At 37.2% G+C, this 14,352-nt stretch overlaps 2 protein-coding genes across 4 annotated transcripts in view; one reads left to right on the top strand and one right to left on the bottom strand.

Moving 5' to 3' along the window:
* Window positions 1–1,463, top strand: part of LOC120421420 (short-chain dehydrogenase/reductase family 16C member 6) — a 40,053-nt gene extending 38,590 nt beyond the window's left edge. For all 3 annotated transcript variants that reach the window (XM_039584628.2, XM_039584631.2, XM_039584633.2), the window contains 3 exons: window positions 13–315; window positions 384–561; window positions 627–1,463. In XM_039584628.2, the coding sequence (XP_039440562.1) occupies window positions 13–315; window positions 384–561; window positions 627–1,070 (925 nt within the window). In that variant the 3' untranslated portion in view covers window positions 1,071–1,463. The remainder of the gene's footprint in view (window positions 1–12; window positions 316–383; window positions 562–626) is intronic.
* Window positions 1,464–4,018: 2,555 nt separating this feature from the next.
* LOC120421422 (sorting nexin-25) lies at window positions 4,019–8,114 on the bottom strand. Its single transcript, XM_039584634.2, has 2 exons — window positions 7,710–8,114; window positions 4,019–7,517 (listed from the first exon to the last, which is right to left on the bottom strand). Exons 1-2 carry the CDS (start codon window positions 7,828–7,830, stop codon window positions 4,552–4,554), a joined length of 3,087 nt encoding a protein of 1,028 aa, XP_039440568.1. The 5' UTR covers window positions 7,831–8,114; the 3' UTR covers window positions 4,019–4,551.
* Between the last annotated feature and the right edge of the window lie 6,238 nt (window positions 8,115–14,352).

Genomic DNA, 14,352 nt, shown 5'->3' with positions numbered 1-14,352 from the left:
TCTTTCCCCCAGGCCCAACGCCGGCATCAAGATCTACAACCTGATCATCCTGCTGGTGGACATCGTGGTGATGCTGGTCCGCTGGATCTACTTCACACTGGAGTCGATCTACCTGCTGGTGGTCCCGCCGAAGCCCGTCGACGTGAGCAAGGACGTGGTGCTGATTACGGGCGCCGGCCACGGCATTGGCCGCTCGCTGGCCCAGCAGTACGCCGCCCTCGGCGCAACCGTCGTCTGCGTCGACATCAACGACAAGATGAACCAGGAAACGGTCGCCGCGATCAAGCAGCAGAAGGGCAACGCCTTTGGCTATGTGTGAGTTGGGGGAACCTTGAGGAGACTTTAGAGAACCTCGAAATTATTTGAGATTATGAAAATTGCAGGTGTGACGTGACGAACCGCGAGCAGATCATCGAGGTGCAGAAGACTGTCAAGCAGCAGGTAGGAGTGGTGACCATTCTGGTCAACAACGCCGGAATCATGCCAACGCATCCGCTGTTCCAGCAGACGGAGAATGAAATCCGGAAGACGTACGAAATCAACGTGATGGCACACTTCTGGGTAAGAACTGGTCACTGGCCTCAATAGTTTGATATTGAGTCTACTTACTTTCTTTCCATTCCCAGATGCTCCAAACCTACCTGCCCGACATGATCCAAAAGAACCGCGGCTTCATCGTCGCCCTGTCCTCGATCGCCGGCCTGATCGGCCTCAACAACCTTGTTCCGTACTGTGGCAGCAAGTACGCCGTCCGCGGCATCATGGAATCCCTGGCCGAGGAACTCCGCCAAGACCCGCGCAAGCCCGCAATCCGCTTCACCAGCGTGTACCCGTACATGGTCGACACGGGCCTGTGCAAAAAGCCCAAGATGCGCTTCCCCAGCCTGATGGGCCTGGTCAAGCCGGACGAAGCCGCGGCCGCCATCATCGACGGCCAGCGGCGGGGCCTGGAGGAGGTTTCGATTCCCAAGTACCTGATCTACCTGAACGCGTTTGTGCGATGCTTCCCGGGCAAGGCCGCGAACCTGCTGCGGGACTTCCTGGACAGTGGCGTCGAGTCGGATCTGTGAGCGGGGACGAATTCACACGCAGTTGCTTGGTTTTAGGTTATTAAGTGATTAATTTCTGTTCTGTTCCTAATGGACTGTGTACAAGTTAGGGAATCTCAAATTGCAGCAGTTTCTTGATATTTGTTTAATTTTTTAATGAATGTAGAAGTTACAAATACACAAAAGGGCAAGATTTACATCACAAATACACGCAGTACGTAAACGTAGATTACACTCGATTAGCACAACTAGAAGAACAATAAAAAAGGAGGGGTTGAGAACGTATTCAGTGAATATAATGAAAGGTTCACTAGTTTTTTAAAGTTAACATGAAGAAAAAAATTCTGCCTTTTACAGATCTTTACCGATAAGTATGGAGAAATGAGATAATAAAAATGAAAATTATTAAAATTCTTTGTTGTCTTTTATTCAAATCCCAAACATAATGTGTTAATTTTTTACATTTTGTTAAAATTTCATAAAATTTGTTAATACTTGTTAAAATGTTAACATTTGTTACAATTTTAAATAATTGGTTAAAATTAGATAAAAATTTGTTCAAATTTGTTTAAATATGTTTAGATTTATTTAAATTTGTTTATTTTTTTTATATGTTATAACTTGTTATAATTTGTTAAAATTTGTTAAATTTGTTTAAATTTTGTAGAAATTAGTTTAAATTTGTATAAATATGTTGAAACTTGTTTTAATTTGTTTGAATCTATTTAAATTTGTTAAAATTTGTTTCAATTTATTTGGATTTGTTTAAACTTGTTTAATTGTGTTTAGATTTGTTTGAATTTGATTAATTTTTTTTAAATTTGTTTAAATTTGTTAAAATTTGTTTAAATTTGATTGAATTTATTAAAATTTCATAAAATTTGTTAAAACTTGTTAAAATGTTAACATTTGTTACAATTTTTAACAATTGGTTAAAATTTGTTAAAATTGGATGAGACTTGCTCAAATTTGATAATATGTTAACAAGTTTTAACATTTGCTATGATTTGTTATAATTTGTTTAAATTCGTTAAAATTTGTTAACATTCTTTAAAATTTGTTTAAATTTGAAAATTTTAACAAATTTCAACATTTGTTATGATTTGTTAAAATTTGTTAAAATTCGTTTAAATTGATTTAAATTTATTTAAGTTTGTTAAAATTTGTTTATAATTGCTTAAATTTGTAGAAATGTGTTAAAATTTGTAAAAATTTGTTAAAATTAGTTTAAATATTTTTAAATTTGTTTTAATTTGTTTGAATCTTTTTAAATTTGCCTATTTTTTGAAATTTGTTTCAATTTATTTGAATTTGTTTAAATATGTTTAGATTTGTTTGAATTTGTTAAAATTTGTTTGAATTCGTCATAATTTGTTAAAAATTTGATTAAATTTGTTAAAATTTCATAAAATTTGTTAAAATTTCATAAAATTTGTTAAAACTCGTTAAAATGTTAACATTTGTTACAATTTTTAACAATTGGTTAAAATTTGTTAACATAAGATAAAATTTGCTAAAATTTGTTAAAATGTTAACAAATTTTAACAATTGTTATGATTTTTTATTTTTTTCAATTCTTTCAATTTTTTTTAACAGTCGCTTAAATTTGGTCTAACTTTGTTAAAATTTGTAAGTTTTTTTTAATTTGTTCAAATTTGTATTTTTTAAAATTTGTTTTACTTTAAATTTTTATTAATTTGTTAAAATTTGTTAAAATTTATTTGAATTTGTTTAAATTTGTTTGAATTTTTTTGAATTTGTTTGAATTTGTTCAAATTTGTTCAAATTTGTTTAAATTTGTTTAAATTTGTTTAAATTTGTATAAATTTGTTTAAATTTGTTTAAATTTGTTTAAATTTTTTTAAATTTGTTTAAATTTGTTTAAATTTGTTTAAATTTGTTTAAATTTGTTTAAATTTGTTTGAATTTGTTCAAATTTGTTCAAATTTGTTTAAATTTGTTTAAATTGGTGTAAACAAGGGTGTAAATTTGTTTCAAATTGTTAAAATTTGTTTGAATTTGTTTAAATTTGCTCAATTTTTTTTAGAATTTGTTTAAATTTGTTTGAATTTAAAAAAATATGCTCAAATTTGTTTCAGCAACTCTCCATACACAAACAAAAAATATTTTGGTGGGGGAGGCTGAGATTTCAAAAAAAGTATACACGTTGTTTATGAATGATCCCAAATTTGTTTAATTGTGTAATTTGCATGATTTAAATAATTTGTATTATTTAAGAAATTAATGTTATTTGTTTATTTCTGTAATTTGCGAAATCTGAGTTTTTATGTTTTTTGTTATTTTTTAATTTGTTTATTTGTTAATTTGTCAATTTGTTAATTTGTTAATTTGTTAATTTGTTAATTTGTTAATTTGTTAATTTATCAATTTGTTAATTTGTTAATTTGTTAATTTGTTAATTTGTTAATTTGTTAATTTGTTAATTTTTTAATTTGTTAATTTGTTAATTTGTTAATTTGTTAATTTGTTAATTTGTTAATTTGTTAATTTGTTAATTTGTTAATTTGTTAATTTGTTAATTTGTTAATTTGTTAATTTGTTAATTTGTTAATTTGTTAATTTGTTAATTTGTTAATTTGTTAATTTGTTAATTTGTTAATTTGTTAATTTGTTAATTTGTTAATTTGTTAATTTGATAATTTGTTATTTTTTTAATTTGTTAATTTGTTAATTTGTTTATTTGTTTATTTGTTTATTTGTTTATTTGTTTATTTGTTTATTTGTTTATTTGTTTATTTGTTTATTTGTTAATTTGTTAATTTGTTAATTTGTTAATTTGTTAATTTCTTAATTTTATAATTTGTTAATTTTTGAATTTTTTAATTTGTTGATTTGTTAATTTGTTAATTTATTAATTTGTTTATTTATTAATTTGTTTGTTTGTTATTGTTTTTTGTTTTAACTTTGTAGAATTTCGGAGCAGTTCTTTCGAATCAAACACAATCACCTCAATTGTCAAATTTACTTTATTATCAATACCAATTTATATGTGTACCAATTATGAGATCATCAATTTAGCTCGTCTACATCACTTAAAGGTTAGAACAGTCACAATTAAGTACCAACACATGATTACTTGTTTCTTATGTTTTCTTCTGTTAATTTCAATTATTTTCACATAAACAGTTACTGCCGTGTGGGTGTTGGTGGTGGTGGGGGACTAGACTGGTAGGTGGTGGTGACGTGGAATGTAACCCTTTTTCCACTCTCTCTTAAATACTTAAATGTAGGGAATGTGTGTTTGTATAAAATAAGCCTGCCTAACTTAGAGAAAGTAACTTCAACCATTACGTTACACACTAGCTAGTGAGCGCCTTTTGACATTACCGTTTGACAGTTGCTCACCTCTCTTTTGTGGTAGATGCAAGGTAAGCAGCTGTCAAACACATCAAAATAACGCCCTCAAGTTGATTAGTTCCATTCGCTTGATTCCGTTTTTCTCGGTGGTTCGTCCATACGTTGCGTTGCGTTTCATTGTCATTCAGTTTCTTGATATGATTCTGGTGGGAGTTACGTGCGAAGATGACGCGAGCCCAAAGTCGCTAGCACCGGTTCCGGAGCGGCCGTGGGTCGGGGTGGAGGCGGAGGAGCCGCCTACGACGGCGACGGCCGCGACGCTCGGGGGCACCTTGAGTTGGCGGATCTCCGGGAACAGTTCGAGCATCAGGATTTCGAGCAGGTCGTAGAACAGCTGCTTGTTGTAGACCGGGTTCTGGACGTTGTCGAAGAGCTTCATGATGCCGGCGCGGGCGTTCTGGGCGCCGATCAGGTTTCCGAGCAGGTCCGGGATGTTGTCCAGGAGGAGGGACTTGGCCGCGTTCATGGTCATCTCCTGCTGGTCTTCGGAGCGATCGACGGACTTGACGGTGAGGACGCCGCCGGGCCAGAGGGCTTTGAGCACGGTGGAGGCGTACGTGTGCAGCATCGGTTCCTCGAACAGGTAGTTGATGGATTCGCGGATCTGCCGGTTGATCGTTTGGCCGTACGTGATCTGGACGAACGAGATTAGGCTGCGGCGAAGCCACTTGAAGACGCCGCCCATGTCGAAGATCTCGCCGAGCAGGGCGTACAGGGGTTCGGCGATTGAATCTTTAGCGTCGGCGTCGGTCGCGGCTTTGGAAGAGCCGTTCTCCGCGCTGGAACCTTCCAGATACATCGAAACCTGATCGTCGTCGGCAAAGTCGGCGCTGTGCAACCGGAAGTGCGGTCCCCAGAACTGATCGAGCTTTTCGCTGTTGGCCTTGAACAGGGTTGCCAGCGAAAACTTGGACTTGTCCTTTTTGGAAGGTGACGGATTTGTGCTCTGCTTGAGTCGATCCGAACTGGGGCTGAGAAATTCGTACAGTGCTTCGCTCTGGTTGAGGTGGTCGTCCTCCAGGATGAAGTTCAAGTACTTTTGGATCTGCTGCTTGGCCTTCTCCAGTAGCGATTTGTCGTTCTTCAGGAGGAACAGCTTGAATGCGTTGTTCGAGGGAAGATCGAGCGTTTTCAGATCGGCGCAGACCGGTCGTAACTTGCGGTGAAGATCGTGGAACTGTGCCAGCGATCGTACCACGACCCACCCGGTGGAGATGCTATCGGCGGCGTCCATCGCAGTGCTTACGTCCTCTTTGCCGCAGTCGTTCACCTCGTCCACCTGAACCACGATCATGAACTGCGGCTGAGGTTCCTTGTCGTCGGAGAAGTCCACACTCTCCACGATCGCTCGCCACTTGCCCAGATAATCGCCCCAAACTTCCGTCCGCAGCAGGTGCGACTCCAGCTGTCGCTTCTCACCCTTCAACCAGTCGATCTCCTTCTCCAGAATCCCCAGCAGCTTCGAGTCCGGCTTCAGCGACTGCTTCAACGCATCCAGCGCTTGGTTCTTGTTCGCCAGCTTCTCGTCCAGCTGTTCCAGCTTGTTCCTCGCGTACGTCGAGTGGTTGCTCAAATCCATGATCACCGGATCAACGTCCCCACTCGCGGACGATGCGTTCGAAGCGGTTTCGTCTTGACTCTCGGTACTTGACGAGAGGTACGTGTTCAGCGTGATCTCCTTAAAGTCCTCCTGCGTTAGCGAACTCTTCAGCTTGGCGTACTCTTCGCTCAGCAAGAACGGCTGGTAGTACTTCTCCTCCATTGTCACCAAGCACTCTCGCTGCACGTCGAAGAACACCTCAGTCCCGCCATCCCCCACCAGAAAAGACTCCATCTTCTTGCGTGACGCCTTGTCCACGGGAACCTCCGAGTTCGGACACCGGATGTACGTGTAGAAAATCTCCGCCCCCAGCTGATGCCAAGAAGCCTTCTGTGCGTGCTTCAGCTCCTCAACCGTGGTGTAGAACCCAACCAGCGACGCCGCCTTCAACGGCTCCAGGAAGATCGTAAAGTGCCTCCGCCCCGCCACCGTCGAGAGAATGTCCAAGATCGAAAGATCCACATCGTTGCTCACGTTCCCGTCCCACCCGAACTTGGACAGACACTTTTCGCACTGTCCCTTCGCGAACGACAACTGCTGAATGTACTTCTTCAGCTTGATCGCCGCTGTTATGTCCGCCCGGCTCGGTCCGTCACTCGAATCTCCCGAAGCACCCGTTCCGCTGCCCTTCCCGATGAAGAAGTCACTGTCGAAGCCACGCGTTCGCTGCAGGTTCTGCATCGTCGTAGCCTGCATGATGTCGCTGACGATGCTGCCCCGGATCGACTGCAGCTCCTCCGTCGTCTGACTCCCGTTGATGAGCTTGAGAAAGTCCTCAAAGTTGGCGGCGTACTCGTAGCTGCGCTTGTGGATCGCTACCGCGACCAGCTTCGTCTCGATGCACTCCACGATCTGCTGGTTGATAAAGTCGGGGGACGTTAGGTATTTGATCGCCGGGAAGAGCACCTTGTAGGAGATCACCTCGCTCAGGAGGTCCTTGATCGGGGACAGGGAGTACCCACGTGGGAGCAGGAATATGATCAGAATCTCGCAAATCTTCTTCAGGAACTCGAGCTCCTTCTCGGTGGTCGCGAGATACGAGGACGTTCCAAACACCGGATCCGTGCCAAGTTCCACCGCTCGAGCCTGCGCGATTCTGATCTTCTCCAGGTGGATCGTAGTCTTGACCACGAAATCGCACGCGATCATCTTGGGCGCATCAATTCTTGAGGCACGTTCGTGCAGCTTCTCGATTCCCAGCCAGAGGTCCTCTTTGAGCAGGTCGGCAATTCGTCGTGGATTCGCGATGATCTCCTCCAGCGCTGGACTCACAACGTCACGCATGGCGTTTCCGATGATCTGCTGCAGCAAGCTGTCCACGGTGCGCCCAAAAATGATCGGCAAGCTGGAGGCGTTCTTCGGCGGGGAAGGCTGGTCAAAGAGTTGCGACTTAGTAGCGTTGTACAGCACGTTGTTCGGGAGGTCTTTCGCATTGTGAGTGCTCTCTTTGTTCGTAAGCTTGTAGTGGACGTAGATCGTGCCGAAGATGGCTGCAAGAGGAACCAGGGTCAGTAGTGATACTCCATTAGGGAAAAGTCCCCATTTTCCGGGGGGACACGATTACTCATCACTCAAGGTCGGCATTACTACTAGGCGATTCAAGGCAGACAAAGGATGCCATTATTATCGATTCCCGTTTGAAAAACACCCACTCACAGATTCTTATCTCCCCGGTAACTTACCCAGCGCAATCAGTATCAGCGAGTACAGCAGAAACAGACAGATGTAGAAGAACAGCGGCCAGTACAGCGAAATGGCCACGATGACGGTTCCGACGATGCCGGCCCAGTAAATGACTCTCATATTGTTGTTGTGACGACGCTCTCTGAAGCCCCTACAAAAACTCAAGGCCGTTTTGCCGTTCCGTTCCGCTCAGCACAGCATCTGCAAATGCATCTCCAAGACTCTTTTTTCAGTCACTTCCAGCTGCGATCGATGGCGTAGCCTTCGGCGGCCATCAATTATGCACCATCGGAGCGGGGTTTAGGCCAAAAATAAGCTACAATATTGTGTGTGCGAGCGAGTCTTGCCAAAAAATGGTGTTGTTTGCACTTGCACCTTCTTTTTTCGTCGTCCACACACTAAATACGCCCCTTTGCTGGCGTTTGACACTGGTGACAGTGCGCAGCGGCCGAGCTGTCAGTTGGTGTGACGTTTTGCGTGCTTTTTTCTTGTTTCTTGGAAATGGTTTGGTGGTGTTTGTGAGGGGGGCGCGCACTGTTTGTAAACAGAATGCTGTGGGAAGGGAGCAAAGCAGGAAATGTTTTGTGGAGTGGTGTTTGAAAAAGGCTTGTTTAAATTTTTTTTTGAAGTTTGCATGAGTACAAACTTGACAGAATGGTTTACAAAATGGCACTTTTTAAGAAAATTGCGTTTGATTTTTTGAAAAGACAACTTCAGATTATTTTCTTGCAAGGGAAACGCTTTTATGATGCACCAAGTACGCTCTTTCATAATCTTATGACAGAATCAAAATCTTTTCTCGGCACTCATGTTATGATCTGCAGGGGTGTGTTGATGTCATCTTCATAAATCTGTGGAAATATGTCCATTTTTTTTCCTGTCAAAATTATTTTTAATTGATTGTTTTATTCTGGTATTAAAATTTAATTTTAAACCATAACAAATAAATTCTTTCGAACATATTTTTCAGGGGGTTTTTTTCTTCAATATTCAATTTCAAAATGGAGCAGTTCTCTACGGAATCGGTCTTTTTTCTTTCATTTTATTTTTTGTATTTTTCAATCCAGCTGACATTTTTTTTTTTGGGCCTTCGGTATTCCCAAAGAAGCCATTTTGCATCATTAGTTCGTTCTTATAATTTTCCATACAAATTTGGCAGTTGTCCATACAAAAATGATAAGTGAAAATTCAAAAATCTCTTGAAGGTTTTTTTTGATCGATTTGGTGTTTTGGGGAAAGTTGTAGGCATGGATATGGACTACACTGAATAAAAATGATACATGGTAAAAAAATTGTGATTTTTAATTTCACTTTTTGTCACAAAAACACTATTTTTATTTTTTTTAATTTTTTGACATGTTTTAAAGACATCAAATGCCAACTTGTCAGAAATTTCCAGAATGGGCAAAAAATCTTTGACAGAGTTATGATTTTTTGAATCAATACTGATTCTTTCACAAAATCGAAATATTGGTCGCAAAAATTTTTCAATTTCATTTTTCGATGTAAAATCGAATTTGCAATCAAAAAGTACTTTAGTGAAATTTTGATAAAAGCACCGTTTTCAAGTTATAGCCATATTTAGGTAACTTTTTTTCAAAATAGTCGCAATTATTATTTTCTTAATGAGTGCCCATGTTTGCCCACTCAAAAAAAAAATATTTTTGAAAAGCTGAAAAAAATCTCTACATTTTGCTTTTTTGAGCTTTGTTGCTAAAATATTGCCATGCAAATGCTTAAAAACAGGAAAATTGATGTTTTCTGAGTCTCACTCAAATAACCTACCATTTTCTAATTTGATATTTCAACAACTAATGGTCATATTTACAATGTTAAAATATGAAACATTCGTGAAATTTCCCGATCTTTTCGAGAACAAAATTTTCAAAAAATTTAAATCAAGAATAACATTTCAAAAGGGCGTAATATTGAATATTTGGCCCAATTGAAATGTTAGTCCTGATTTAAATTTTTTGAAAATTTTGTTCTCGAAAAGATCGGGAAATTTCACAATGTTTCATAGAGTACTTTTTGATTGCAAATTCAATTTTACATCGAAAAATAAAGTTGAACAATTTTTGCGACCAATATTTCGATTTTTTGAAAAAATTTGTATCGATTTAAAAAATCATAACTCGGTCAAAATTTTTTTGCCCATTCTGGAAAATTCTGCAAGGTTGCAAGGTTAAATATCAGAAAATTAAATAAATTAAAAATAGTGGCTTTTTGCAAATCAAGTTTTAGTGACAAAAAGTGAAATTAAAGATCACCAATTTTTTTTTACCGTATATCATTTTTTTCAGTGTAGTCCATATCCATGCCTACAACTTTGCCGAAGATAATTCCTCCAAAAGATACAGATTTTTTAATTTTCATATATCATTTTTGTATGGACAGCTGCCAAATTTGTATGAAAAATTATATGGACAAACTAATGATGCAAAATGGCTTCTTTATAAATACCGAAGGCACAAAAAAAGTTTCATCCGGATTAAAAAAAAAAACAAAAAAAATCGAATGACCGAAATCTCCGAGAATTGCTCATTGCACAAAACTAATAATTTTCCAATAAATTTAACCTAAAAACGTCTATAACTTGAAAACAATGCACTATTTAAAAAAATGTAAAATCAGTTTCGATTGAAAATTTGATTTTGCATCTGTATATTTATTTGGGTGCGAGACAATTCGCTGTTGCTGATAAAGTAAAGTAAGTAAGCGAGACATTTCGCATAAAGTCGTTTTGCCGAATAGGACGTTTTGAGACGGTCATTTCACCGGATGAAGATTTCGTCGAATGAAAAAAAAAGTATACAGATAGCAAATTGTGAAGAATGCATCAGTAGAGAGATTATCTACAAAAGCGACCGATTTCGAGCATTTTTTTTTATTTGGCTTAAACAAAAATGGTACTTTTCTTTCTAGCCTTTTTTGTCAGGTGACATCTAGCTGGTTTTTTTGCCGCCGAGATTTTTTTTTAATTTTCCTTTTTTTAGTCGATTTTTTTGTTATTGTAAAAACAAATTTGCAATCGAAAAGTAGGTACTTCAAAGATTATTTGATAATGTGAACTGTTTTCAAGATATAGCCACCTAAAGTTTAATGTTAACACAAAATTACCAGGTTTTTTTTTAACTATAAATTCATGAATTTGTTTTAAAAAAATTTCCAATAAAATTGCCTAAGAGACATTGAAGTTTGGTTAGAACAGACTCAGGCCAACAAAATGTGTACATCCATTTCCAAATTTAAAAGCTTTAAGTGCTCTAAAAACTGCTGTCCCTATTCAGACTGTAGTCCCGATTCACCCCAGATTACGGTACTATTTTTGTATGGACAGCTGCCAGAATTGTATGGAGCCTTGTATGGCTGAACCAATAACACAAAATGGCTTCTTTGGTGATAGGGAAGGACACCACAAAGTTTGAGCTAATTCAAAAAAATATAAATGAAACCTAGGGGAAATGCTTGGTAGGTTTGTCGGGGATCAAACATATTTGATAACAAAAAAAACATAATTCTACGTTCTAGCCGTCGAATGACATAAGGTCGAATGGACAAAAGGGCGAAAGTGGACAAAAGGTCGAATGGACAAAACGTCGAAAGGATAAAAGGTCGAATGTGAAAAAATTCAACAAATAATTATAATTATAAACTTTTGAATAATTCTTGAAAAAAAAAATTTCTAACAAAAAGTCTGATTTTTTCTGTTAGTTAATCTTTGGTTTATCCACCCTTTTAGTGATGATCTTTTTTAAAAATAAACAGAATAACTTCCAAACCATTTTTTGAGAACATTTCCATTCTTTCAAACAAGAGCAGTTCTTCCCAAATAAGTTCGACTTCTAAAATATTTTTCAAGTCTTTGGTTTTTTTTAAACAACCTTTTCTTTTTTGTCGCTATATTTTTGTTAGTTTTTCCATTCTTTCAAACATGAGCAGTTCTTTGAAAAAAAGTTCGTCTTCTAAAATATTTGAAACGTATATTATTATTTAAAAAATCCTTGATTGTCACAATATATTTGTGAATTTTTCCATTCATTCAAACATGAGCAGTTCTTTGACAAAAAAGTTCGACTTTTGAAATATTTTGAAAGTTTATTTTTATTTTTTAAAACAACTTATTCTTGATTGTCAACATATTTTTGTTTTTTTGAGTTTTTCCATTCTTTAATACATGAGCAGTTTTTCCAAAAAAAAAGTTCGACTGATAAATTATTTTTTAAGTTTTTATTTTATTTTTTAAAACAACCTGTTATTTTTTAAATATTTTGCAAGTTTTAATTTTATTTATTAAAAATTGTTGGAACATTTTAGAGACTTTTACTTTCTTTCAAGCTAAAATTTCAAAAAAGTCTTGCTTTTTAATTTTTATAGCAAGTTTTCTATCCTTTATCAATCTGAAAGCATGGTCTCAATAGATCCTAAGAAAAATCTGACTTCTAAAACATAGCTATATAAAAAACGATCGTATTTATTTATATTTTTAAAGATAACCCCCCCTTTCAAAAAATTTCCAACAATCCGGGGCAAGTTTTATTCAGAAGACCTCTATTTTTTTAAGAAAATAGAAGTGAAATTAAAGAAAGACGTTCAAATCACCTTTCCATAGCTGCTTATCAATATTTGTGTATTTAGGCTCAAATCAAAAGTTTTGGTTTGTTACATATATATTTTTTAAATTCGACTTTTTGTCCTGTCGACATTTTGTCCATTCGACCTTTTGTCCACTTTCGACCTTTTGTCCATTCAACCATTTGTCCATTCGACCTTTTGGCATTCGACCTTTTGTCCATTCGACCTTATGTCTTTCAATCTTTTGTCATATGAATTTTGTTGCCATCAGTGTTCCCATTCTGTCCTGTTTTCTATATGTTTTCATGCCAAATATACGCATTTCACCTAGCAACCCTGGTGCCCGCTCTCTCACTCTCCAAAATTCTTTTGTTTGGTGGCATCTAATTTTGGCATGCTGCGATTACGTTCGATGTTTTAAGTGTTGATGGTAGTTAACAGACACTTTAAAAAAGATTTTGCTGAAAGCTGACTTAAATTTAGTGATCAATTGAGCACGGGAGACCGAGGCAAACCTGGAAAGAAAATTGACGTTTTGGTTAGTGTGCGTCGCTAGAAATCAATCAAGGTGAACAAAAATCGTCGCGATGTTTTAGTTTTTGCTTAGGCTGATACAAATTTTATTTAAAAATTGTGGACTCCTGTTAAACGCCAGTAGGCTGGTCTAAATTATATAAAAAGTTTTCGTCCTTCGGGTACAAAAGAATGAAAGTGTCGGTTGCTGTCTGGTTTATGCACATGCTAAACAAAATCAATATTCAGGTTGGTGTCTCTGCTAAATACCCAGTTGAACGCATCTTCAAAGATATAATTAACCACCAGAAGGACTTCATTGTACTTTGTAGAACTTTTTTTCAGAAAACTTGTAATAGAAGCCTGTCATATCTTGGCAACACTGTGCGCCAGGATTGGCGCCACCTGTTCTGCACCACCCTGGTCGTGCGCGCTGACAGCTGAGCTGCCGCGCAACCAACAACAACATCCGTCACTCCACCATCAACAGCAGGAAGAAAAACATCGTGGAATCTAGTTCTAGCACTTTTATTAATAATATACGTGATTAAGTAAACTTGCATAGTTCTTGTTACTATTCCTGCGTCCCGCCTGTCCCTCCTCCCAACCGCATTCACAACAAAGCCAAAACACGCGACTTCCCAAAGTTTAAGATAATTTAGAATAACTATACTGCGCCATCTACGAAAAAAAATATATTTTTGGATGGATTTTTGTCAGAGCCGAGGGACATAAACTTCAAAAAATATCTGCAACGGCCTAAAAAAAGTAATTTATTTAACAAGGTGCAAACAGACGATTTTTTACAAACTTTTTTACAATTCTGAAAAAAAAAAATTTGAAGCAAAAATAAATGTATTGAAGTATGTTCAATATGGCCATCACTTGTTTCCCGACTCAGTAGCCTGTGATTTCTGAAAACAAATTGTTCTGTCATATGTTTTCCAACCACCGTTAAGTCATGTTAATTTTTTCCAAGATCATAAGAAGGATAAGTGAGTCCGGAAGAGACTCTGACTGTCCTATGGACATTCCGTATAAATCGGAAGCGCTGTATGACGCCGCCTACAAGAAGTTTTTAGATTGTAAAAGTAAAACTTTTCAGCACTCAAAACATTGCTGAAAATTTCAGTAAAGGGTGGGAAGTTTCACAACGGAATTGCTAAAATGAATATTGCTATAAAATCGACTAAGATTCAGATATAGGAACTTTCTAGAGTTGAAGGAATCCTCCGCAACATCCGGACGCAATGCGAATGCTCTTGTGCATAACAAAACATCTCCGATGAGAAAATTGAAATTTCAGATAATGTTGATGCAATTTTTGAAAATTGCTTTGATAAAAAACAAACACAAGAAGACAAATCCTCAACAAACATCCAATAAGATGAAGACCAAATAATATAGAAAAGTACATCTTGACCGAAACTCGGTTTATTGGAAACTCTTCAAACTCTTCGATTTCATATTTAAGGACTGTTGGAAGCCTCTGAGGAGGAGTAAAAACACGTCAGAAGTGCATGAAATATTCTTTAAACTGCTTTTTACTTATTT

Source organism: Culex pipiens, chromosome 1 (assembly GCF_016801865.2).
Source record: "Culex pipiens pallens isolate TS chromosome 1, TS_CPP_V2, whole genome shotgun sequence".
Taxonomy (NCBI): Eukaryota; Metazoa; Arthropoda; class Insecta; order Diptera; family Culicidae; genus Culex; species Culex pipiens.
Note: the sequence above shows the minus strand (reverse complement) of the source record. Positions and strands in the feature narration are given on the sequence as shown.

Excerpts from the sequence above, each read along its gene's own strand:
- LOC120421422 (XM_039584634.2), bottom strand. The coding sequence starts at position 7,830 with ATGAGAGTCATTTACTGGGCCGGCATCGTCGGAACCGTCATCGTGGCC. Across the intron at positions 7,518-7,709 it reads GCTGATACTGATTGCGCTGG|CCATCTTCGGCACGATCTAC; the intron begins GTAAGTTACCGG and ends TTCCTCTTGCAG.